This window comes from Orbicella franksi, chromosome 7 (genome assembly GCF_964199315.1).
Source record: "Orbicella franksi chromosome 7, jaOrbFran1.1, whole genome shotgun sequence".
NCBI lineage: Eukaryota > Metazoa > Cnidaria > Anthozoa > Scleractinia > Merulinidae > Orbicella > Orbicella franksi.
The window spans coordinates 18,148,825-18,175,747 of NC_138151.1; the positions used below are offsets into that span (position 1 = coordinate 18,148,825).

Sequence of the window (26,923 nt, forward strand, 5' to 3'; positions counted from 1 at the left end):
CCACTTTTTTTTATATATTAGGACTCTAAGGCCCAGTTCAGACGTTGTGCTTTTGCCGCGCTTAACAAAATTCATAAATTATATTAATGTATTTTGGCGAGATTACGTTCCCACAGGGAGTTAGGAGAAGAATTGTTACAAGGCATCAGTATATCCAGAATTTGGTTCGACTCTGGCACGACGTCTGAATCAGAGTTGTTTTCCAGCCATGCTACAGTCAAACCTAACTGCAATTTAGTTTGGCACAACAGAAGCATGACGTCTGAACTGGGCCTAACTTATTTTAGTTGGAACAAAGTGGATGTGTCTGTTATGGGTATCCAGTCACCTCGCCACCAAGTGAAGTCACCTCACCACCAAACACTAACAAAAAGATAAACTAGTACGAGTTAAGTAGTCTAGGTGCATCGTTGAAATGGACTACGCATTGCCTTCTTAGCTTTTTTCTCGATTCGCATATGTAGATTATTCCTCGTTCTTTTATCCACTACCTTTTTAGATTACCCGAGCCATGGGTTAGATTATTGGTGGCAAGGAAACTTCACTTGGCGGCGGGGTGACTTCACTTGGTGGCAAGACTGACTGGTGGCGAGATGACCGGTAACCCTGTTATGATCCCATAGAAGACCATTTCACCCCCACCTTCCCCACCCCTGTAGATGATTTTATCTAAGAAGCATCCAATAGACATTTCTGATGGGACCTGATGTTTTGCTTTGTCAGCCTCTTTTGATCTTTAAGGATATATGTGCTTCCAACAGTGTGTGGGAGAATTGCCTATTATTCTGAAGACTAAAGAAAAATAATTAAAATCAAGAGAGACATCATATCAACATTATTATCTTTTTTACTTTGATTTTTGCTGGGGAGGGTGGTCTCTTTACAGGACCCTAAGTCAGTTACTGGGCCAAGTCAAGGGTCCCCAATAGGGTTCTTCAATGGGAAAGTTTTCATCGCAAATCCCAATCTGTCATGTTTCTTTCATGAGTCCCTTGTGTCAATGGAAAAGATCTCTTTCAATCCAGGTCCAGTGCAAGCTCTCTTGACTCTCTTGGGGGCTTTCCTCCCCAACAGCCCAGGGCCCAGGAGAGCTTGTTCGTAGGCTAATTATCTTTTTTATAGCTTGTTCCTTTTTTTTGTTCTGTTTTGCCCTTATTGAACAAGTAGATTATGAACTCTAGATTAGGGGTGATGAATTGGTCCTTCAAAAACCATGGGTCTCGCAAAATTTTTGCCCAATTTCACAGGTCTTTCAGTCTCATTTTTTTAGCGGTAATGTGCATCTCGCAGTCTCGAATTTTTTTAAAGGCTAAGAAAGTCTTGAAGTACCGATTTGTTTATATTCTTATTTAAGAAATAGAAAACATGTACTGTGTTTCTATCAAGTGATAAAAACACAAGTGGAAGTTTGGGAGAATGAGAAATGCTGTCAGTGAGAACACGAGCCGCAGGCGAGTGTTTCCACAGCTTTTCCGAGTTCTCCCAAACTTTCACTAGTGTTTCAATAACTCGATAGAAACACGGTGAACATGTTTTATATTTCTTTTATAAACACTGTGATGAAAAATACGAAACAAAATTGTTAACTTTGATTATCAAAATGTAAATTCTCTTTGCTCACGCCATCATTATGTCAACTGCTCATGTTAGTTCTGTGTTTCTATCGAGTTATAGGATTATGATTTTTAACCAATCAGCACGCGTATTTTCTTAGGACTGTTTTCTAAAATAGTTTAAATGACCTCTGAATGTCTTAGAACCTGAAACGTCTTGAGCTCGCATTTAAAACACTTTGAAGCCTCAGTCTCACAATTGAAGAAGTCAAAATGTCTCGGGCTTGCAAGAAAAGCACTAGTCTCACAGTCTTGCAAAGTTTAGCATTTACCATTCACCACCCCTATATATTTCAATCATGTGATAGCTAATGAGGGCAAAGCTAAATATTTAGCTACCACAAATATAAATCGAGGGTGAATAATTGAATTGTTTTTACTAGTATAAATCTATTAGGGAATGAAAGATAATCTGAGAATGTTCATTGTGTCCAAACTCAGCATAGGCATACGAGTTGAGGGGGGAGGACAAGGGGGGCTGCAGCCCCCCCCCCCCCCAGCCATGGAAATTACGTCATTTTTCGCGCAAAACACTCATGATTTGGGCAACGACACTTGAGAGAGAACATTACAGTCGAACCTCAATTACCTGTCCCTCGGTTATCCGGATTTCTCGATTATCCGGACTTTTTCTCTAGTCCCAATTTTGTCATGAATATTTATTAGTCATGATACAAGATTCGTAGCAATATTCTTTTTAAAACTATAGCGTTCAAAAGTTCAGTCCAACATGAGTTTGTTTTGCTTTTAAAGAGCAAAAGCAGCACTCAAATGAGTTCTGATTGGCTCAGAGGTGAGTGGTTCAAGATGTACAGTAGACAGTGGTTTCCAAACCGTTTGTAAAAGTGTTGTTTCATGATTAAGTGTTGCTTTATTTAAACAGTTTTGTTCTTCACAAATATTCATTTTTTAGATTATCTGGACATACCCTCGATTATCCAGACTATTTCGTCTATTCCCAACGAGTCCGGATAATTGAGGTTCAACTGTATGAAATAATGATGATTGTTGGCGTGATTTCCAAAACTCATAAAAAAAAGTTTCTACTTTTTTTAAATCTTGTGTGATTAGACACCTGACTGGGAGTCTGTAGGCCATCAAGTGACCTGGGGTTTTTTGTTAGCTTCAAGTCATTTAATTGTGTGTCATGGAAATCCACGATAACGATATTATTTCCTTTCCTAATTTTCCATCAACAAAACAGGGACACCAATCAAAGCCAACGAAGACTAAGACTTTTGTTTTTGTGAAAGCCCTGAAAAGAGGCGTTTGGAATGTCTTAACCATGGGATGTTTTAATTTCTTTCTTGAATTTTTCTTTGGAGGTGTAACAGTCGTCCAAACAGTGCATCTTGAAACACAAATGTCTCCGTTGCTGATCAGTCAATCGCTGAACGAATGCCATGAAAGGAAGCACTTTTTCTTTTAATTAGTTTGAGATTTTACTCGATTGAGACTGTTCATAGAGGTCAATTGAGTATGCAAGCTTTCAATATAACTATCTTTGTTAACGTTTTTGTTTTTCACACAATTTGAGTGTGTTTGCTTCCCAATTTCAACACTCACTCATTTGGGCATTGCTTAATTTTTTGGGGGCAAGAAGGTCTCCACCCTCCAAGGCTGAAGGTGACTGTACGCCTTTGAAACTCAGACAACAATTGGTGAAAATTAAGAGTTATATCTCGGTAAGAGCTATACAACTATCTGCCTAGAATATGCATACAAGGTAGCTCTTAGATAGCATGCTGATAACAAGAAAGAAATGAAGCAAACAGTAATACTGTTGACAGTAATGACCTGCTTTGTAAGAACCCTGTGTCCTGTTCATGATTGTAATACTGAATCTCACACCCTTTCTCCTTGAAAATCTCAAACCTTGGTTTCAAATGAACCAAGTCCTGGTCCCTGAAAACCTATTGGGGACCCTCCAGGTCAGTATGCCACTAAAAGGGTGCTAAAAGTTAGTTGCAAGTGTTTATATGAACCCTGACTATTTGATAACATGTATGGTTGGTTGGTTTTGTTTACCAGACAGCTGACCTGGGTCAACAATGTAATCCAGAGAGGCAACATAGTTTTGCAGGGCTGGGTTTATATTGCCTACTTGCAGTCTGAGCTAGCCATATATGCAATCACATAATGTTGACTAACTAGAAATCACTAATAAATTGATGTTGTTTTCTCTTTCCCACACCTTATTTAAATCTCCTGGACTCTGAACTGCATTAATTTTTACAGCCGGTAAGTATAATTTTGATCTGTGCTCTTTCCCTGAAAAGCTTTCCACACACTTTTATTAGATCATAGTTTTAACTTAAGACTGCAGGTAAAAATGTGGCATAAAGATGGTTGATACCCCAGGGGTGGGGGGGGGGGATACTTGCAGTATACATGACAGGGGGTTAAGGATGGAGCTTCATATTGCAAACCCCCCCCCCAAAAAAAAAAAAAAATTACACGAGCCCGAAAGTTTACTCCCGAAAAAAGACCTGGCATCAAAATTTCCTACCCAACAATAATACGAGACTTAAATACCTCAATACTGATTATTCAATCAAACAGACTCTTCTAATGCATGATTTTGCATCAATAGTCTTAATGAAATTGGTATGTCTGTTAATGTCTCTTCATCCTCCCTTGTGCTCCACATCTACACACAGGTAGTCATTGCTCGGAGATGTGTAAACCCAAAAAAACATGCGTATTTTTTAAGACCTAAAAAAATATGTGACAGATCTCTTGACCCAAAAAGATACAGAGGCTGTAAATTTTCAACCCAAAAAAATACGTCGGACCTCCACCCCGGTCATGTATACTGCAAATACCCCCCCTCCCTGGAGTTGATACTTCATGACTGTTTACTGGAAGTGGGTAAAATGACAATTGTCATTTCATTTGATAGCTGTGCCATCATTACATGTACAGGTTGTTATCTCTTGCTAGTTCTTGTTTCTACTACAGTATAAGAAGGCTTTTAATGTGCACTTTCTTTTAATTTTTTTTTTTATATTTTTATTCTTTTGCGACTAATTTATGCACAAAATGGTTCCTTGAGTTCTCTAATTCATCAAGTATAAACAAGGAAAACCATGACAGTGACAGTGTTTGGATATAACATAAGAACTATAATTTAGATTTTTATGATTTTATTTCTCTGTTTCTCCTTTGATTTAGTTTTGATTGCGAAGATATATCAAACACTGACAAGACAGTGTTTGACCACATTTCCAAACCCCTCGAAGTTTGTCAAAAATACCCTGTATTTTCAACTCCCTTCTCAATGTTTGGAAATGTGGTCAAACATGGTCTTTTGTGTTTTATATATTACATCAAAACTTTTTAAGACTGAGCGAATTTCCTTCTCAGGAGATATTTGTTACAAAGTGCAACCTGTTTTAATTAATTAAACAGCTTTCTCTACACGTGATCTAGTTATGCAAACTGAAGCTATGCATGATCAACTCAATACACATTTATTTTTTCCTTATTTTCTCTCGTAATTTTTTATTTTTCTCTCTGTTTCATTGACCAGGTTGTGGATGTGGTAAGTCAAGGCAAACAGGTTTCTTTGATTTTAATCTAACAACTTTAGGGTGGAAAGAAAACAAATTTTCACACTGAGTCCTTCTGGGCTGAAGCCCTAACTATGATAGTCAAGCCCTAAAATGATACTTACTAGCACCGAAAAAGTTTGTCTCAGTACTGCTGTAATTTGAATTTCATCAAGGATTTTCCCAACAAACCTCACTCACCCATCGGGCACAATACAGACAGAATTCACTAACTTTACTCCACTAACGGTGGGCTATTAGACAGGACTTTTCTTGCACACTGAACTTACTGTAAGGCTTACCTCTCGGTTTCTCTGAGAATATGTTTGACTTTCTATGAATTTTACTTTCAGAATGAAGTTATCATGTATATATCAAATTGATACAACATTGGAACTAATGTGTGTTTCCTACTTTTCCTTTTCATATCCTTTGTTCATTTTTGTGTAATCATCATGGAATGGACGTGTCTTCTTGTTTAGTTTGTAAGTAAAATCAATTTTATTTTTAAGTTTGCTCTCAGTGGACAGATGATGTAGTAATGATGTAGAGATTTTTGCCAAAATAGCATTTTTGAGACTTTTGACATTTTCTGGTTGGTCATGAGCTACATTAGCTCCATTAACTACTCAAAGCAGCATTTCCAACTAGCATCAGGCTTTATGACATGTTTGCTCAGCCATGTGCACAAATAAAAATTTTGAGAATGAAAATTCATTTGTCACCCCTTATTTTGAACTACTGCAGCTGTATGAGGAAATATCCCAATCTCAATTTGTGTATCTGGAACCCTAAAATTTCTGTTTCTCATGGGAGTTTGAGATAGCAATGTTTTATTGTAATAAATTAGTGATTTTTTTGCCTGCTTGAATGTGTGGATAAATGCCATCAACATTTAAGTGCATTATAATTTGAGTTAGCATTGAACTCAGTCCCATTGATTCAATCCCTTACCTGACAGATGTCACATTATTAATGTCTGTTGTGACTTTTTTTTCATGTATCTCTGACTTGCCTGGACCAGGGGGTGAGTAAAGCTATCAAGATGCAAATTATGTCCTTATAAAATTGATTAATAACAAATTATTACACACCTATGTGCATCAATCCTAAGGTTTAATGTGAATTATACATGTACATCGTGGTTCTGAGAGGGATTGCCTGGATCCTGATTTACTATTCTGTCAGTAATTAATTTAAACAACTAAATCACCAGCCATACTACTTGCATACAATGTGCTGTTCAAGAAAATATTCCTTCCCTCCCAATGGAAAGGTTTTGGATTTGAACCTCCCTCCCACCTCTCCAGAAATTCCAGATTAGCTTCATACTTGAGCCTCCAATAACAGTTGTGGCTTTCAAACCCACCCCCCCCCCCCCAACCCCGTGACAATTTCCAATGGGCTTCCATTGGGTTGGTATGGATATTGTCTGGAGCAATGTGATTACAGGGGAGTCATTGTGAATGTGGAACAGCTTGCATTAAAATCTAGGAGTGCAAAAGTAACAAAACAAAAAATAATAATCAAAGGCTACATATAATTTATACCTAATATGTTTTAGAACGTTTTTGACTGTGTAGCGAAATCCTTGTCCCTCTTGATGACTTTGATGTACCGTGTAGTTACCTATATTATATTACTGTAAAGCTTTAATTTTAACGTTTATTAGTTGACTTAGGTAATTTATTATTCTTTGTTATTGTTCCGTTTTCATGTTGGATGCTGCTTGTTTTATCATGAATTGTTTTCAACAGGGGGTAAGTGACAACTTGTTTGTGATCTTGGTACACCATATTGATCAAATACTTAGAGGTTAATGGTCAACCTTAAAGCACTTTTTTCTGTTGTTGTTTTGTTAAATTTGTTCCTATAAATCTTAAGTCCTTTCAAGTCCACCTGATTGAGTTCTCAGTTTTTAGAATGATGATGGCAACTTCAGAATAAGAATTTTACAGTGTTACATTATTTACCATCTGACTCTTTTTGTTTTTATTTCTGTTTGTTGTTGTTGTTGTTGTTGTTGTTTTACTGATTTTCTAATTTTGCTCTTTTGTCGTCTTGTTTGGATGGGTTTTTCCTCTCCCTGTGTCATAAAGATGGTAAGTGTCTTCAGAGAACAGCTGTAAATTGTCATGTATTGGTATGAGTAATAAAATGGTGATGAGTAAAATAACAAATTAATTTCATGTGTGTTTTGTCAAAATTATTTGAATTTTGACAAAATGCAAGTGAAATTGTTTCTTAATTTCAGGATTATACCACTTGATTACCTTTTGACTTGTTTACTGTGTCAAGAAATTTCACGCCAAATGTTGCCATGGCAATTTTGTAATTTCACATGTGAATTTATAAATTAATGTTGAAATTTTGCACCAAAATTAAGGAGTTATCTGTCATCCTTAGTATTAATTAGATTATTTCTTTTTTTATCTTTGGTAATAAATAATTATTTTTACTCTTCTGCAACTGATCAAAATTAAAACCCAGTTGCTGCTTTTTGGAATTTGATAACAATTTTATTAAGTCACATTGAATAAATCTTTGGATTACAATAGGAAACCTTCAACGTCATACCTGACGTTATGCCGTAATACATGTAATGTCCTAATCAGACTGAATTTGATCACAGTGTCAGGCTTGTGGTAAACTTGATAACCTGGAGGGATGTATGACGGGCTATCACGTGTCTGCTGATCCACTGGACAAGAAAGCTTCAAGACTCTTACAATCAGGAAACAGTGCGTTTCTTACATGAAGGGCCATGTGGACTAATGTAAACTTCAAAGGAGCTCAGTCACGGGATTTTGAAGCATTTTGGCCACGTACAAAATTACCTTTAAATTGAGGGAAACCTGAAACTAATAGTTTACTAAGATAAAAAAAAAGAACCCCTTAAGAGATAATAAAAAAACCATAAAGAAACAAGGATGGTTAAGGATGGAGAAGATTTAAGTGGATTAGTAAAGACGAACTTGAACAATTTAGGCTAAACTTTTCAAGATGCCCAAATCGTGACGTAGTTCCTTTAAATTCGTTTTATGTTACTTCAGGTACCGTATTTACCGGAATAAGCGCCGCGCCGCTTGTTAAATTTTTCGCGCCTCAAATGCGGTGCTTATTTACAAATTTTACGACACAAACAAATCTCTTCCACGGTATACCTTCTAGCTGTGAGATGATTTTCTAGTTGCTAAGACTTAATAGGCGACTGGTGAAATGTAATCACTTTGAATTGAAGACCATCGCTTTTGATGACAAGATTCCCAATGTTGGTTTAGAGTTGCTTTGTAGTACGTTTTTTTTTTTCTAGTTATACGGAATTCCTCGAATAAGCGCCGCATCGAGACGCGGCGCTTATCAACTTTTTGTCCCAAATGCGGCGCTTATTTGGGGGCGGTAATTCAGCCTGGTAACTGTCGTTAATACCGTAAATTTCCGCTTATACGGCCTGGGGTAACCCGAAAACACTGACCCCCGGTCCGCGGACCCCCACAACGGACCGGGTCCGCGAACTACCCTACGGACCGGTCCATGGACTACCCTTACGGACGCCTCTACAGACCACCCTAAAATAGTGTAAAAATAATAAATAAAGATTTCACTTATGGGTTGTCTAATAGATTCAAACTCGTGTCGGTGATTTTTCGAGTGTTACACTGTGTAAATGTAACAGACTTGGGTTTTTAACACCCCACCCCCCCTCCCAAAAAAAAAAATTGCCTAAAAGCTGTTTTCAGCGTAAGGAGATGCCGATGTTAAGAAGGAAAGTTCTTGCCTCCCATTCGTGGCTCAATCTGGCTATGGAAGATATATTTTTAGGCCGTTTATTCTTGTTTGTATCTGTTATTCCACTGAGTAAATTGTGAAGCCTACAACGAGTTCACGAGCCCACGGGAGGATGGGCTGAGCAAAGTGGCAGAGGGGAAAGAACACAAATTTCGAGGCTTCCTGGAGGCTTCCCCGTACGTGTCTTTCGTATACTTTATGGCCACAGCAAAGGAAATGGCAATGTGTAATTATATAAATTGTACCCGAGCCTGAATCTAGGTCTGCCATTTGCACAATGTAACGTTCGAAATTCCGCCGTCACGAGTAATCTATTAGACAACCCGCAACTGAAATATGTATTTATTATTTTTATTATATTTTGGGGGGTGGTCCGTAGAGGGGGTCCGTAGGGGGAGTCCGTGGATCGGTCCATAGGTAGTCCGCGGACCCGGTCCGTAGTGGGGGTCCGCGGACCGGGGGTCAGTGTTTTCGGGTTACCCATACGGCCTGGGCTTACACAGGGTTGTATTGGTCGCTTGCCTAGATAGCAGTGGAGGATTTGAAGAGGTGTGTCTTGAAAAAAGCCACTCTAAATTGAACTCTACTTGCCAACGTATTCATTCAAAATTACTCACTTTAACTTTTGACAGAGGGAAGCTTATAACCAGACCTTTGTTTTCATTAGTAGGCAACTTAGTTAGACTATAATCCCCAAAGGGAGAGGGAATTTTAGCCAGGATTTTGTGGTATTGAGAACACCTAACCAGTTTTGAAGACCGATTAGCTCTTATGGACAAAGTGTTAACTTGTTTTTAATCGTGAAAGCAAAATGTGGATGTGAAAAGCAGAAGAGCGAACGATCAACAAGTTATTTATAGTAATATTATGTTGTACCAAGTACAATTAATTTTCGTTCCAGCTTCATTGTAGTGATTGCTATTAATTTATTTTGTGCTGTTTCATTAGGAACGTTTCAAATATTACTTAGTCGATTTTTATCTAGACGGAACTTATTGTTCAGTTATAAGTACATGTATATTAACTTATAACAGATATAAAGCGTAGATCGTATTTTATTCATCTATGGAATCTGTATTTTAGTTCACAAGGCTATAAGCTAATAAGTTATTTTAATATAGGTAGCTTTGCTAAATCACTCCTGATAATGGAGAACTCCCTACGCTAGAAAATATATTTTGTTGTTTCTGCGCTGTTCTGTGTGTGAGTGATCCAATGAGAAAGTGAGAAGGCAGCTGTTATTTCAAAGTTTGCTTCATTGAGGCTGGGAAATTTGAATTTTAACAGAGAAAACATTTGAAAGTCAGAACGTTTTTTGTGTGTATTCATGTGATGACTATCAGGACAATCAAATTTGTGGAATTGAGTTAGTATGGAAAGCTTCGAGAGTTACACCTCATTTAATGAAAATGGATCGTCGCAGGCTAACTTTTCACGCTCCAACCCGGGTTGAAAACATGTTTCAGTGAATTCTTAGACAATCTGAAACTGTGAAAATAAGCATCACTTCCAGGGGTAACACTGTAACAGCGTGCTCGGAGATGCTTTGCTACGGGTACAGCTGTATGTACGGAAAGCGGAGTCAAGTTGTATGGAGGCAGGGCGGAAAAAGGCCGGGCGGGGAAACGGGGAGTCCGCTCTTGGTCCAATGTGTGATGCGGAGAAAGACTGGCACGAACGCTTCTTCCGCGCTTCCGGTGAGATCAATGGCGGCCAAAAATCTCCTCTCGACGAGCCGGAAATCAACTTTTCTTTCTTTATTTTTGAGCCACCAGTGGTGTATTTTCAAAAGCTTGTTTGATGCTTTAGCCCTAAAAGTCAATACTTTTATGTCTGTTGTAGTGATGCTTTTAAAGTAACTTCGTCGTAGGCTACCCAAATTTGAGTGAAGTAAGACAGTGTCGAATGCAGGTATGTCCCGCTTATCATGACCAAGCCGTGATGCGCTGCTTCTTTAACGAGTTCTCCATATTACTCCACTCTAAATTTTACTTATGTTGAAGATCGATAGCTTTTAAATAACATAGTAAAAAACCAGCTGGATATGTTTGGATATAGCAGCGTTTCAGAACTTCAAAGTTTCCCTCCTCTTGCCGCACGCTTGCAAGGATTTCGCCATAGAGTTTATCGCGAACGAAAAGTAATAAAATTTTGCTTGTTTGAGTTTCGTCTGAATTGCAAGCAACACGTAATGCCTCATCAAGGCATAAGAACTTTCGTCTGTAAATACTGCCCAGTTTTGTTCGTGTAAAAATCCATTCTCGTCCCCAGAGCCTCCGTTTCTTTTGGTCACGTGGTCGGAGAAACTCGTCAACGACATTTTAAGACGAGTAGCACTGGGGACGAGAATGGTAAAAATCCAATTAAGGTTATTCCCCAGTATTGCATTGCACATCCCTACTGCGCATAATTTCACGCGTGATTAGCGCGCGCATTAAAAAATGGCGGCTTTTTCTTTACAGCTGGACCTCGCCAAAGAGGTAAATACTCATTTTCTCGCAAACGAGTATGGTGACCTATCATTTTTTTATGTTGTTTTGAATTGAGTAATAAATTTCTCTGTGTAAAATAAATATGGACCAATTCTCAGTGTAGAACAAAAAGCAATAGTCGGAAACGTGAATTTAGCAAGCAATCGTGACTACAATCATGGTGCTATTATAAGGATTTATATGGGTATAAAAAAGGTGCTGTTGCTCCTAAACGAACATGGGAACGCCTCATTTTTATTTCAAAATTTAAGTTCCTGTAATATAGACAATCAATAGGCAAAGTTTCACAAAAATCTCAGTGCAGGTTCTATTTCAGTGGAATGACCTTAATCGCTGGTTGTCGATGAAAAGGAGCGCCCGGCGATCTGTGTTTTGCAGCTAAACATGACAAATTGACTTCAATTACGCTCTTTCGTGTAAAAACGTACATCCAACTCAAACAATATCTCTAGCTTTAAATATGTTTGACTGATTTGATAAATATTTGAGAGCACGTTAGAAGTTTAACTGGAAATGTGGGAAGACGGCAGATATTAAATCAGCAAAACTACGATACCACTTTTCAATCAACCCGATTAACAATTTCATTTTGTTGTTTGACTTCTCAAAACTCCTTGTCTTCTTCATTTTCGCAGTATAAAATTTCACTATGAAGAAACCGTGATCTTAGTAGCCTTTTAGCGTTGGCAAAAATTATCGCATCATCTCAGCACAAAAGATGGGGGAAAAAGTACTTTGGCAAGATTTTATATTGAGAAATTACAAAAACAGCGACTCGAACTTGAAAGTGCACCCGCTACATTATGCAAATTAGCTACTTGTACGCGTCAGACTTTCCTGGTCGCCAAACAAGCAGAAACAATAAGAAACTGATCGAAAACAGATTTTGGTTGTGATTAAGCATTATTCTGATTGTTCTGAGAAACGTACAAATTAACCGGCGATACCAGAGTAAAGAGTTTCATAACGTTTATTCGTAAGTCAGAAGAAATGCAAAAGATTACGCGTACAACTAGCGCGAGCAGATCTTACAGCGCGAAATATGAAGTCCTGTTTTCCGGCAACCTGAAAAACTCACCTTTTCACATTGCCTCAGAACAAAAATGCGCCAAAAACCTTCCTTCTTCATATAGAAAGGAGTTTCGTGGAATTTCTTTAGAAATCTAAGTTCCAGTGTAAGTAAGCGGAATCTGCTCGTTTTAGTAGACCCCAGTCTAGTGCATCACACCTTTTTGCTCGGACCCGCTCGTTTCACCGCCCTACATATAAGTGCTCTGATGGAGGTGCTGATGAACCGTCAGCACCGAAACGGGAATTGAGAACTGCATATCAAATAATTATTTTAGAAAGAAAACGAAATCTTTTATTAATATCAAGTAAGTCTTGTACAGATTATACAAACTTCTTTTTTTATTTTAAATATATTAAAAACCACGTAAAAATGTTACGTTTCTTATTCAAATATTTGAGCATTTGAAAATTACAGTCAAGCGGACTTCATTATACGTCTTCATTATACATCATAAGCAGAGTAGTCGAGAAGTATCCCACTTCATTAGAATGACATTTCGTACATCTCATAATCTCAGCAGGATGGCCCTGCAATGTTATCAAGCATTTCTGTACAAACTTCAAATATCCTGAAAATTTCTGTCAACCACAGGTGAAATTGAAACCACAGAATTTCATTTGGCCTCGTCATCAGACGGAGACTCTAGCATCAGAAGCCGCTTTGGCCTCGGATATTAGATAAAATTAACATAGCTTCCAGTGAGACTTGCATCAATTTCGTTCGTTCACTAGATTAATCATTTCGAGCATTAGCTACTGTCACTACTATACAGCAAAAGACAAAGGAAAGAGAGGATAGAGTTAACCCCCACAACGGCCTCTTAATGTCGGCTTCAGAAATTCCAGGAGAATCTAGAAATGGGCAATCCTATGACGCGATTACTCACGTGGTCTGCATTATTTTCATCCGCAATGAAAACATCTACGCAACGTGCGAGTCGACATCCGCGGCAGAACTGGTTACCATCTCTAAAAATAACTTGAGACGAATTACTTTGGGAATATTACGGCCAATAACGGGATTTAAAACTCTCTTACTCTTCATTCCCTCATGGCAAGAGTAAGTTAACAGTCCTGTTTCGGTTTTCTTCCGAAACACTTGAAACGAAACTGTATCTCTTATTGAACCTGACAACCCTGTGTTAAAGTTGTTACTTCTCGCTTGGTAATTTTTCCACTCCCTCTTCCCTGCAGGTAACTAAACAGACTACGACCCACATGTATCATCAAAATCGCTTGCTTGTGTAGTACATGGCAGGCCATAGTTTGAGAAACGAGCCGTAGAATTGCCGTGACACGCTAGTCAACGCGACCGTACTTTCTTTCTCACAGTCCAAACAATTACCGTGACATATCAGTGATCCTTCCAGTCCAGTAAATTACCGTGACATGTTAGTAAGCGTGACCTTACTTCCTTCGTGGCGGTCCAGTAAATGTTAGCGTGACGTTGGTTCCCTTCCTCGTAGTCCAGTTAATTACGGTGACACGGTAATTTTAAAAGCCCAACAGATCAATGAGTATTTGTTTCCATTAGTTGTTTCCATCACTTTTTACAAATGATTCGATTTACACTTAAAATCTGCTGCTAGCAAAAGAAGCCTGACTGCGTGAGTGTGGCTCGGGGTCCAGAGAATTACCGTGACATGTTAGTTAGCGTAACTGTACTTCCTCCCTCGCAGTTCAGCATGACAATAGATTCGCGTGTCCTGTTGCTGCTTATTTCACTGCGGTGCGACACTGAACTCAACTTGTGCTTGTTTGTTGGAATCCACTCAGCCTAGGCAAAAGAATGGAAACCGCATCAGATCAAGGTAAACTTTTTATTAGTTCTACACCAGATTACCTTCAACTTTAACTCTAACTCCTTTCCAGTAATCTCGTAGACGCAGGGGATGATGGGAAAGAGAGTGGACCCAGTCTCTCTCCCTTTCCCTTCTCTTCGTCCTTCCCATCATTCCCCGCGTCTTAATAATAGACAACTAGCTAGGGAATGTGTCAAACTTCTCACCACTACGCATTAACAGTACCAAGTTTTAAACACGCGAAACGTTCACTCCAAAACACGCTAAGAAAAGAAAAAGTTTGCAGCATTTGACAAAAATCATGTTACTAAGTCCTTTCTTTTCGTAGAGGTGTGTTTGCAATGTAGCTGGGATTTTCATGAACCTTCGATGGGATTCAAATAACACAAAAGCCAGTTCCCTTTAGGAGACGCCCCTGCGTACTTGTATGCACGAAAACAAAAATACCAGTCCAAGATGACGAATACAACTACCATGATTCCCTGCAAGCGCGTCTTATATATTTGGCCATATTACTCCCTGTAAAATACGTTTGTTATGCAGCCAGGCTGGGTTTTGTCGCTCTGTAAAGGGCTCTCCAAAGATTGTGTGTGTTTGTGTCATAGCAATGTTTTACTGACATAAACCCGCCATGAAGTATAGCTCGTCAAAAGATCCTTTCCACGTTTTTGCGTGGACTGAGCTCGTCAGCCAAAGACATTTCAGCTGTCTATGGGGTTTAAAACGGAGATCAAGATGTCGAAAATTTGCAAGCAGAAAGACCGCGCCAGACCAGAATGGAGTGATGTGATTTGGTTTGGTTAATATAACTCCACGACTGTGCCAATTCAAATAATTATTCGTTACCATTACATTTAGTCACACGGAAGCTCTTTAGGTGCATCAAACGTTACGTTCAATATGAATTCTTGCTGCATTTCTACTTCTTTGGCAAACAGCAGTTAACTTGAAACGTTATAAAGCATACTATAACAGTTTCCGATAGACAAATTTCCGCTTTCACTGGTCTCATTTATATTATAATCTGGCAGTGTCAGATGCATACGTTTCCACAGTGTTACAGCTTCAGTTCGGTTCTTAATCTTCAGTACACCTCGGGTATCTGTGAATGAGTTTTTAGTCTTATTTCTTACATTTGGTTGCTTCGTACTGAACAATGAATTCATTCAACAAGTCCAGATCAAAATGTCATCTTTATTTACAATTAATACACAAAAAGACGCAAAAAGAAAGTGAGCTTCGCCCCTTTCAAACAATAACTCTCATTCTAGAGATTGTTGAGGAAACATTTTTGACTGGAGAATTCACACGAGTATTAAATTATTGTGTTAATTAAATTCTACTTTTGGCTATTTTGTTTCCGAGACACTGCAAACATGAACGCCCAGCAGAATAATAATAACCCAGTTTTCCTTATTAGATTGCACAAATGTGTCGTTTTGCACCGAAAACTCGCAGCTAGTAGAAGAAGATAGAGTCGTGATAAAATATTATCACAACTAGCATGCGAAAATACAATACTCATCCGTTTCAGTTTCAGCTCAGGATTCTCGTGGCACACCAGAAAGTTCAAGAAAAATGGAAGGTGTTATGTTCACAGTGAACGGTTTACAAGAAAGCCCTGGTCTTTTCTTTCACTATTGATGTGTTGACGACGTCTTGTCTAGAAGCCGGGGAAAGAAGGAGGGGGAGTAGGAGGAGGGGGAGGGGGAGAAAGAGGAGGAGAGAACGGGAAACCGAAGGATTAAGAGTAAAAGGGGGGACAGGAGCAGAAGCTGGAGACTGAAGATGGAGGAGAAATAGAAGAAGGATCTGTTTCAAAACTGAAATGCAAATAAGAAAACCTTGCTAACCTCGGAACATTCTCAAAGTGTCCCTTCTTGGTAATTAATGGTAATGATACTTTTTATAATGACAGCTTTGTTAGTGTATTGCTGAATATTTATACTATTTTCTCGAGTCCTAAAATTTCCCAAATGGCTTACAATAACAGTCAGTGAAACACAGCGTTCCAACAAAAGCAAAAAATATTTCCAGTAACCTAACCTAAATTTGCCTTTCCGTTAATTCATTTCCCTGTTCCCCTCTACTTCATAAGTGGACGAAACCCTCTCACAGCTCACTTATCTCAGTAAATCTCATGTGTTTTCATTATTTACAGACATCTCAAGAACAAAACATGAGATGAGAGGAAACAATTACAAAACTCTCACCCATATCTCACTCTTCGGGAGAGCATATCTGATAAGAAGCTTAAGATTAGCAATATGACGTAAACGTGTGTTACGTTCAGCTAAAGTGATTAAAGTGATAACTAATTTAAGCTACATAACAGTTACAATCGAACGTCTTCACAACGAGCACCTGGGACAGAGGGAAGACGCCGTTATAGAGAGGTGGTCGTTATGGGGAGGTAGGGGTGTAACATTTTTATCTTTAAAAAATACTTGATCAAAATGTATCAACAAAACAGTAACTTACAGAAAGAGAGATCGGCGACGTGGGGTATGGATCAAGATTCGTGGCCCGCTACAATAAAACAATGTGGTTTTACACAGTTCGTCAGTCGTTGATAAACTGGCCATTGTCGAGAGTTACTTTTGGTAGTTGGGACGGGTTTTAGTGGCTGTTGCCCATATGGATAGGTAGCCATTGTAGAGAGGTTAAAATAAAAGTCACTGTATGGACCGTCCAAGTGGTGGTTGTAAAGAGCTGGCCGATTGTGGAGGTTCCACTGGATTTATTGTTCATACATTTTACTTGCTTACGTGTTTGTTAATTGTGACTTAAATGTATTTTTTATTACACTGCCCGCCTCAATTAGCCTTTTTTGATTTCGATTTGAATAAATAATAAAAGAAAAGTTTTCTTCGAATGCTGGTTTTCATGCTCGGCCTACATTGTTTAATCTCTTTAACCTGATTTATAATTACAACAAAACGTACTTTCTGAATAAATTTGTATTTACTTAGGAGGACGGTACTTGACCCATGTTTGTGTATAGGGTACCACCCAGGATTTGAAGTCGTGACCCTGCTTGTTACAAAAATACCCCAAGAAGTCTACCTTGTTTAGGACAATACTTATTTTTATCATTTTTATTTTAAGACTCTGTTTACGACAAGAGACAAAAATCGCATTCTCTTGTTTTACAGGGATTTAAACTGTCTTATTAAACTGGTTTTTGTTGTACACTTGAGTAAAACACTAACAGGACTTTTACAGAAGAACACAAAGAAAGTTGACCTATCACCAGAACGATATATACCATCAATATGAGGCAAGCTAACCTGTTATAGACCCGGGGTACCCCCGGATTTACTCATTTATAGCACACGTCAGGTATCAGTCGCTTTCAAGTGAAAGAGTGAAAGCTTCTAACTGCTTTACGATATTGCCGAGAACACAGAGCGAAACATACGTAACCATTCTGAAAATTTACAAACAATTTAAATTTCAGGTGCGAAAAGGCAACACGTGTGAGTTAAGAGTGAGAAGAGCTGGGCACAAGTGAGGTACACATGTGTATACAGCTTGGTTTGAAGCCTTAGCAGAAGTAAGGAATATCCACAGTGCATCAGGTGAAGAGAAGCAGCTTAAATGAGCCATTATTACAACCATGTCATCTGCGAATGTTTCACTCTCACCTAAAAACAAAGTGAGAGGTTTTATTAAAACACTTCAACACCAGAAGATTGTTAATAGTGCATGTAAAGGAGGAGAGCGACAGATTGACGCCTAAAAATGAGTAAGTATGGCAAAACCCAAATTGCAGAGATGGTAATTAGGTTTCGATCGGTTTTTAAGAAAAAATAAGAAAGAGTTTTCCGAGATACGAAGGAAATAAATTTTACTCCTTATGAACTTCACTTGGTTTCACTTCTTGAAAAACCTTAGCTGCCGTTTTATTCCGTGCTCGCGGAGGCAAACTGAACGACAAGCACCGTGTCAGCTTAATACAAAAAGAATGGCGCAATGGTTAGCACCTCCAAGAACTGCAGAATACCTGGCCATTCGGAAGGCGCATCGACCTAAAAGGTGTGGTCCGTGGTCCGCAGTCGATTAGAAACATTAAATATGGAATGATTGAGTTAAGCGCGATCCATAGTAGCGTTGTGGGTGACAATAAAATAAATTAATTGTAGTGACTAAAGTGCTACTGCGGTCCGCGGTCCGCAGTTGATGAACCTGAATTAGCCTTAAGTGCTACCGCGATCTGCCGGCTTGCAGTTAGCGACTATAAAATAAGTGAACTGAACTGAACTGAACTGCTACCGCGGTCTGCAGTCGCATAGTCGGTGAATTTCAAATCGACAAAGTGTTGAAATGAATGGCTATGTTTTGTCTATTATTTATACTATTTTACTTTTCGTTGTCAAGGGTTGCTTCAAGAATGAGGAATATAGAAATTTTGACCGTTGCTTCCATTTTGACTTTCGCTTCAAGAACGAATCAGTACTATTGATTGCATTTTGTGAACGCGAGTGCAGACCACGGGAACAGGTTGTGAAGAGGAATATTTTAATGCCGGGGTACTGTGAAGTTTGGCCAGCAATTCAAACTTCAAACAAAAACACGCAAAAATTCAGAAACCATTGTACAGAGAAAATATTAGCTGACCATCTTCAATTACGTCATCCAAATGACAGTACGCTCCCAGTCTTGATCATAACTCGCCATCAACAAAAATTAGTTCCAATTCTAAAGCCTGATTTATTAAAAAATAAACTGGATTGAAAAAGTAAAAAATGTCACAATTAATTTCTCGATCAGTGTTCCAAATACTGCTTGAAATTGTTTGAAATTCAGTATGTTAAATCTACGAGATGAAAACAGTCAAGGTGTCGGGTTAACTAATACACAAAACGCTCAGTGCAATCTGGTGCTGTGGCTGAATGCCGTGTTATTGTTCATCTCGACTTACTAGTTGTCCCTGTTACTCTCTTCAGGACATATTACATTAAAGTACAAACTGCTGGCACTCCTTGGACCCTGCGCCTTGACAGAAAGAACGGGTTATGGAGAGGCAGCGACCATTAGATGATTAGCATGAAACAAAAGAAAAAAAATATTAAATATCACAACCCAAAACAGAAAACGATAGTGAAAACAAACACAAAATTAGAAAAAATTGAAAATTAGAAAATGAGGATTAGAGGTAACGTCAGTGGGAAGTCACGCGCACCGCGAAAGCTTTTTCTGGTTGAAGCTACCGAGTTCTTTGGAAATTTTCCCCTTAAGGACGTTCGCGCTCATTGTTTCTACGCATCGTTACTGCACACGCAAATTCACACGCTACGTCATGTATGAGAGCGCGCGCTAAGTAATAAAATTAACAGTGATAGGGCAGATGGCCATTGCTGTAGCTTTGCCTGGATTTAACGACCCCTACTTTTCTTTCCAGAAACAGATTTTATTTACAATTATCTCCACATTGTCCAAAAATGAACAAAAAATCAAAGTGGGAAGTCAAAAAAAATTCCAAGATTTCTGTCCACGGGACATTGAATCCTGCCATCTTGAGGCAGCAAGGCGCGTGAAACTATGGTCGCTAAATGCGAACTTGTTCTTAAAGGAACCTCACCAGTTGACCAAATTCACTTAATAGGTCCACTTAAACAATATTTGGCAGAGAACATTTCACCTCCAAGATCTAATTGCAATGTCTTTGGGCTTACAGACACTGTGGTCTTATTCACTAACGAAGCCCGATTATTTCAGATTTAGGGTGTTCTTCCTGGCATATTCTCTCCAAAACTAAGTCGGTGACCTGCGTTGCACTGCATGTTATATCATTTTAATCGCCTACGCTCATAGACCACAGCTTTCGACTAATGAGCGTGGAAGACTCTCAATTATTGTAAAAATATATTTATATTGTAAACGTATATTTGTGATCTTCGTTGCTTCGCGAGGCTTTCCGTTCCAGGTTATCCGGTTATCCTCTCCTCAGACAATATAATATTTCTTAATACAATTTGATGTGGAAACAGCGGATGTAGAGCCGTTTAGCGGATATGCTATAAACTATGCGAACCAAACCGCACATAGAAGTTCTGACACTTTACCGACAAAGAAACTCTTTCATTCACGGGAAGAGAATTTCACGGCTGTAACAAAATTCTCCACAATAAAACAATTCAAGCCTAAGCGAGAGGTTTTCGAAGGCAGAAACCCTCATTCGATAGCCATTTTACTGGCATACCTCAACACGTTTAACATTTTAACACTGACCCAAGGAAAGTTTTCGGTCATTAGATCAGTTTTTTCAAGACTCTTAATCCTTCGAATTCTGACGCTCAATGCTCGATAGTTACTGACAGGCGTTCTTTGCCGTACGGTAATTTAGTTACGTAAATAATAATTGTAACAACTACAGGAATAACAATTTTATTAACTTTCAAAACCCTATGAAAAACATTTTAGAGAAAAAAAAACTACCCAAAGTCGTGACTTCGCTATCATTTTGAACATCAGTAAGAATACAAATCAAGTCATTAGTAATCCGTAGTAACATCGATTGTAGAGACTTAAAAGGCCAGGTTAATCTGTCACAAGGAGGATCTTAATTTTTACAGTTGTCCTAATTTGCTATCAGAATTTTAACTTATTCAAGGTCTGGTTGTGATATGGAGAACATCTCTATAGAAGCTTCAAGCGACTAAGCTGTATAATTCAAACTACCCTAATTTAAGTCCAAAACTCGCCAAGTTGCTAAATCAGAAGCGTTGCTACCGGTTAATTCAATCAGTGACACGTCACTTTGAGTGGAAACCTCTGATGTGCCGTTAGACAATATGGCATTTGTATCCACAGCAGCCACAAGCGAGTCTCTACCTTCTGCAGCGGTACCAGCCTGAAAACAAATATCATTAACTAAGCACATGACCATCAAATTTACAACTTAACCAAATCTGCCAACTTCTTTTTACTGTTAAAGTTGACACAAAATAAGGAAATGTTTTTTATGAGTGCAGCGAGTGCGTGGCTTTAATATAACTTCCAAGATAACTGAAGCAGAAGCCGAACAGATCATGAGTAAGATTGTTTCTGGCAAAAGAGTGGATCTCAAGCTAAAAGATGTGTTACTAGGTAAATTAGATGCACAAATAAAAATATTGAACTACTTTATTACACCTGTCAAACTAAATATTTGGACACAGATAATAGCTGGAAATGGATAGGAAACCTGGCAAAGTTTTTTACTTTTGTTGTTATTGTTGGTTATTTTGGGGTTGACCCTGTACAAAACCTGACAAAATACAAAAGGTGGTTATGTGTCTTCATACAACTAACCAATAGAAGCATTGCGATTACGTAATTCATGCATAATTTATGAGCACAAAACAAAAGACGTGCAGGGTCAAGGACCTTCCAACATAAATCTTAACTTGTTTGTTGTTTCTGTGATGTTTACCGACCTTCCTAGCCATTTCCCTCTATTAACTAAGATTTGTTAAGTAGGAAACGCGGTGTAACTCCTAATCTAAGTGCTTTTAAGGAAATCGTCAACGTGAAAATTAATTTAGAACCGAGAAATATATTGCTATGAAAAACGACACAGAACTTAACTTTCACGCTAGATGGCAGCCGTATATAAAATGCATATTAGAAACTTAATTTATTGTATTCAGTTCATTACAATAACTGGACATGCAAATTATTGATGTTAGTAATGTTAGGCGTTTATGAACCTCACAAGGTTAGTTAAAAGCGGAAATGTGTAAAAAAACAAGATTGCTTTTAGTGTGGGTTATTATTACAATTGAAATACGAGTGCTGTGACAGAATTTTACCTTTTTGAAGGCGTAGTCGGAGAAGTTATCCACGGAGATGAACGAGGTTTCGCTTCGACACAGAGAAAATAATATACGACCCGTCCATGAACAATGCGTACATGATGTGAGACGAAAGCATTAAGTTAAGCCGCCACACTCTTAGCATTGCCGGGGTCCACTCATGATGGGTTTGCGGTCTATTCCATTACCGTGAAGTGTTAATGGCCCTCGCAGACGGGAGAAATAATTATCGATACCAAAAAATTGCGCGTGTGCAAAACGTTACATGACTCAGTTTCGTTACCTATTTTTGTGGAAAGCAAACCCGGAAGTTTTGTTGTCGACAAATCCTTCACTCCACTACAGTAATCGACAACACGTCATTATCACGACCATCTTTGTTATCATGCGCCAGCGGTTTCTCGTTTCCGTCAGTCAGTTACATCGTAATATTATCAAATCACTGGCACAATCACCCTAGTTAACACGTATGACGCAAGCACAAGGACAAGATCCGCACGTGTTGACAGAGGAGGCACAAGGAAAAGCGCAAGCGTACAAGCACGCGCAAGAGAAAGAACATCTTCTTTCCCTTGTGCTGAGGCTTAACGACAACCGGAGTAGTGTCATGGCAGGCGGTCCTTTATTAATCCCCTTCATGGCACATTACACCGTTAAATGAAAGTCAAAGGGACTACGGATTTCACTTGGCGTATAGGTCTCTCGGACATCTGAACAGCACTGTGCTTGCACTTACAAACTAGCGTCATATATGTAAAGTAACCTCAACTTACACATCAACTTCTTAGATTCCCTGGAAGATTTATTTAGCGTTTTCAGAAATGTTACCTATAGGTTAGGGTTTTCCAAAAACAAATCAATCGGCTAATCGACCTCTTTTCCTTTGCACAAATGCTTGTGCTTATCCGCCGCACAAGCCTGAACTAGGCTTGAGTTTCACACAAGCGATTCATTACGAGTAGAAGAACGTTCAGATAAGTAAAGCAGTTGAGGTAAGTAATGCTATTTTATAATTATAAACTGAGAACTTTTGCACTACTAAACTACAATTCATTTCAATTATTTTTTACATCACATTTAACTGTTTGACTGAATGAATCTTAATTAGGTTTTCAGTATTGTTACTAAGTAGGTGTCACCAATCAGCTCAATTTTCAAAATGGAGCTAGAAAGCTTATCACTTTAGAGCTTCATTGCTAGATCATATCACAGCTTCCTAAACTATTACAACAGTGTATGTTTCTTCTCAAGACAAAACTAAAAACCTAATGAGTCTTTGGGTTAAACTTAACAAGAAACGAGTCGCTCGCAAAAAGGAAAGAACAACCCTTGGTAAAGGATAGAGAAAAAAAGCTTGCCGAAAGTGTTAAATTACCTTAAAGCACCATTACTCAATTGAGTTTTTTGGGCTTTCGTCACTAAATTTAATTTTGGTTGGCGGAGCGAAATAAAGGAGAGAGAGGCTCGGTGAGAGGAGCGAACGAACTGGCCGCGCCGCGCTTCTCCCCTACTTTTCATTGTGCCATTTTTTCGCGCTGCACCCCAACTAACTGAACGCCTGGAAGAAGCTATTTTCTCTGAGAGTACCAACACTCTGAACTCGTCCCAGAGACATTATGTTGGGGTAATGTCTATTTCATGAGTTGGAGTTTGGGTTTAGTTTAAGTCAAAGCTTAATTAGCACTCAAGATTGATTGACATCCCAGTTAGCCCGAGAATGGCTAGCTTTCATTTCTGCCGAGAGTATATATTCATACATTGGTGTTTGCACTATGTATATAAATAGTTCCAGTTCCACTTCCACTTCCAAAATGTAACAAGGAACGTTTTCTTAGAAATTTGACCAAAAAATATCCTTTTTCAAACTCTTGACTCGAACTCGAAATAGTAACTCAAACTCATGAAAATTCCAGCTCTCTTAGACAAATTTCTCATTACCATCAAAGATGTGTAAAACAGTTACCTGCACTTTTTGTGTCTCTGAAGGATGGAAATGGCGACCAATCAACATGAAGACAATATCAGGTAACAGCGCCATAAGAATCAGCAACACGAGTGCCAACCACACCACGCCTTGAGAGAAAAGTGTAAAGAACAACTTGTACATGTCTAGTGATATGACGTCACTGAAGGTTAACTGGATACTCTTCCTGTAAACACAAATATCAAACAAAAGTTAAACATTATCGAAACACTATTTACTTAAAGGAGCTTAGTCACGTTATTTTGAGTTATTCTGGCTATGAACAAAATTACCTTTAAATTAAAGAAAACCTCAAAGTAAAAGTTTACTAAGACAGAAAAACACCACAGAGCTAATACTAAAATCATAAGGGAATAAGGATAGTTAAGGATGGAGAAGATTAACACGGATTACAAACAACGAACTTTAAAAAATTAGGCTTAACTTTTCAAGATAACTTCAAATGAAGAGGGGCTAAGCTTGGAACATTTCCATGAAACATGATCACCTTTAAGGTAATTTTATCCTAAACTAAAACTCTATTAGTCCTCGCAGAAGTACCATGAAGACCAGTTGAGGCTGAATTTACGAAGCTCTCCTAATTTAAGATGCACCCTGAGCATTGTTTCGTAACAACAGTCCTTTGTATTTGAACAATAGTTACGAGACATCTTTATCTAAAGGCCTTCGTGTATCTGTCCCTAGAAACATTTTTAGCTATAGGATACAGTACCGTGGGCACTCGATCCTTTTCCTAATGCTCGACTACACTACATCACCAATTCAACATAATTTAATGTTGAGAAAAGTGAAAAAAAAAAAAGCTTTCTATGGACATCTTCACTCTGAGGCTAGGGTAATTTCGTAATTTCTTGCTTGAACAAACGTTCAAAGGCATTATTATTACCCACTGCATGGAAGTTCTCTTTCAGATCATTCCTCAACTGTGGCATAAAACTTATTAAAAACATGTCTACACCAGAACAGAGTGCTGCACTGTCTACAATAGAGACCATCAAGAATAAACATCACGGCCTAGTTTACACATAACAACGCTGCTACTTCGTACTAACCAAGTCTCGCTATTGAATGTGATAGTAGAGAGGAAAAAGAGAACGATCGAACCCCATGTAGAAACATGACTCATCCATGTCCAGTAATGCGTGACTAACGCCAGCTACAATACAACAAGAACAAGAACAATCAGCCTCCATCAATCGGCTGGTGTTCACCGCATTCATTTGATGAAGTCGCGCAGCCGAAGGAGTGTCGTATGTAGTGCAGATATCTTATGAGGGTGCTTGCCAAGTTGTCTAAAACAGCCGTTTTCATTTGAACGTTGAAAGTAATCGGCATTTGCCTTGGTTTCGCATTACTACGGTTAGTGACCGGTTTAAAAACTCCCGCCACCTTGTCCATCTGATCCAATCAGAAATACAGTGGAGTTGAATCCCGATTTTTCGAACCTCCAGGGGAAACGAAACTTGGTTTGAAAAATCGGGTAGTTCGAGAAATCAGAGTTAAAATTACAGTGTTCAAATGAGGGAATGAAATGACTTTTGGTTGGAGTTATCGGAAGGTTCGAAGAAATGAGGGTTCGAGAAATCGGAATTCCACTGTAAAACCAAAACCAATCGGGATTCACTCGCACACGTTTTCCCGCGCTTTGTGCCAGCTACATGTATTGACTTTGAGTTTTGCTTGGTTCACTGGATTATTAGTCTCCTTCGCAACCCTTAACTTGGCGGTCACGCAACGCTTGTCCCGTGTCCTTTGTGACGGGCCAGAGTGATTACTTAGTTTTACCAATCTCATTTGAAGACCACTCCCTCACTGATACGTATATAATAACCGTTAGATACTGATTACTTACCTTTAAATTACTAACAATGACGCACACTGTAAACACAAAGGTTCCAAACGACCAGTTTCCATATTGCTATGAAAAGAAAGAATGGAGTGATGTACCTTAGTAGAATTCTACTTGCTATTACTTACATATCAATTTTAAAGTTTCTTTAATTTCAAAAGAAAACAATTACTTCTTGGAGTGATAACAAGAAATAACACGCACAAAATAGAAATTATTTCAATGAAAATATTTCAAAGTTTCTCTGGCATGCTCAATTCCTTATAAACGTACCCACATGGCCGGTCCTAATGTGTCACCTTGAAAAAAGAAATATGATCCAAAGAAGAACACTAACGCGTGCCAATATCCTGAAGACATAAAACACATCGTTAAACTCTACAACTTTGTAAACATTATCTAATGATCACAAAGGGTGTAAAATTAATTTGCAATTAATCTGTGTGTTCCAAGGACCCAACTTTCGTCAGGTTTTACAATAACGTCTTGCCTTACATACAAACCAATACTTACGCTAACACCAGCGCCAACGTTTCCCTATGACTTCACAGTTTTTGCGATATTACAACTTAGTCCCCAGGGCCTTCTCGACAATTTTCAAAACGGCGGCTCGCAGGGAGAAGACCCTGGAAACGCCCGCTATTTTGAAAAGTGGAGAAGATCTTGGGGACGAGATTACGTGATATTGGCCTCTTTAGATGTCATGAGACTATGCGCTAGGGACAATATCACTTGAGATGGCTACAAACAACATTTACTCACCGGAAAATACCCAAAAGAAGAACTCTGTCCATGATAAACGATAATTCTTTCTAATGTCCCTGTGACAAAAAGTGAAGAATTAATTATTTACAACGAATTCCTACTTGAAAAGATTACGTTGAGGACTAAAACTTCTCATTTGTATTATTAAGCATAAGTAATCGTTTAAATGCGAGTGCAATTAGGATTTACACTACGAGTGATATTTGAA

At 38.5% G+C, this 26,923-nt stretch overlaps 2 protein-coding genes across 6 annotated transcripts in view; one reads left to right on the plus strand and one right to left on the minus strand.

The window, feature by feature from the left end:
- Positions 1–10,147, plus strand: part of LOC145492999 (uncharacterized) — a 12,087-nt gene extending 1,940 nt beyond the window's left edge. Inside the window, exons 2-4 of one of the 3 annotated variants that reach the window (XR_014050079.1) lie at positions 1–4,314; positions 4,372–5,175; positions 7,803–10,147. The exon at positions 1–4,314 is cut by the window's left edge and continues 956 nt beyond it. Coding sequence is in view for 1 of the 3 variants with exons in the window: in XM_081472402.1 (XP_081328528.1) it covers positions 7,780–7,784 (5 nt within the window). In the remaining 2 variants the exon portion in view is untranslated. Of the gene's footprint in view, positions 5,176–7,779 lie in introns of all 3 variants that reach the window. The other 2 variants (XR_014050078.1, XM_081472402.1) reach the window with 2 other exon arrangements.
- Positions 10,148–11,848: 1,701 nt separating this feature from the next.
- The window catches only part of LOC145492979 (phospholipid-transporting ATPase IF-like), a 45,580-nt gene continuing 30,505 nt past the window's right edge, over positions 11,849–26,923 (minus strand). Inside the window, exons 34-39 of one of the 3 annotated variants that reach the window (XM_081472364.1) lie at positions 26,713–26,771; positions 26,224–26,300; positions 25,954–26,019; positions 25,154–25,257; positions 24,081–24,267; positions 11,849–14,293 (exon numbers count right to left, since the gene is read on the minus strand). In XM_081472364.1, the coding sequence (XP_081328490.1) occupies positions 14,150–14,293; positions 24,081–24,267; positions 25,154–25,257; positions 25,954–26,019; positions 26,224–26,300; positions 26,713–26,771 (637 nt within the window). In that variant the 3' untranslated portion in view covers positions 11,849–14,149. The other 2 variants (XM_081472367.1, XM_081472363.1) reach the window with 2 other exon arrangements.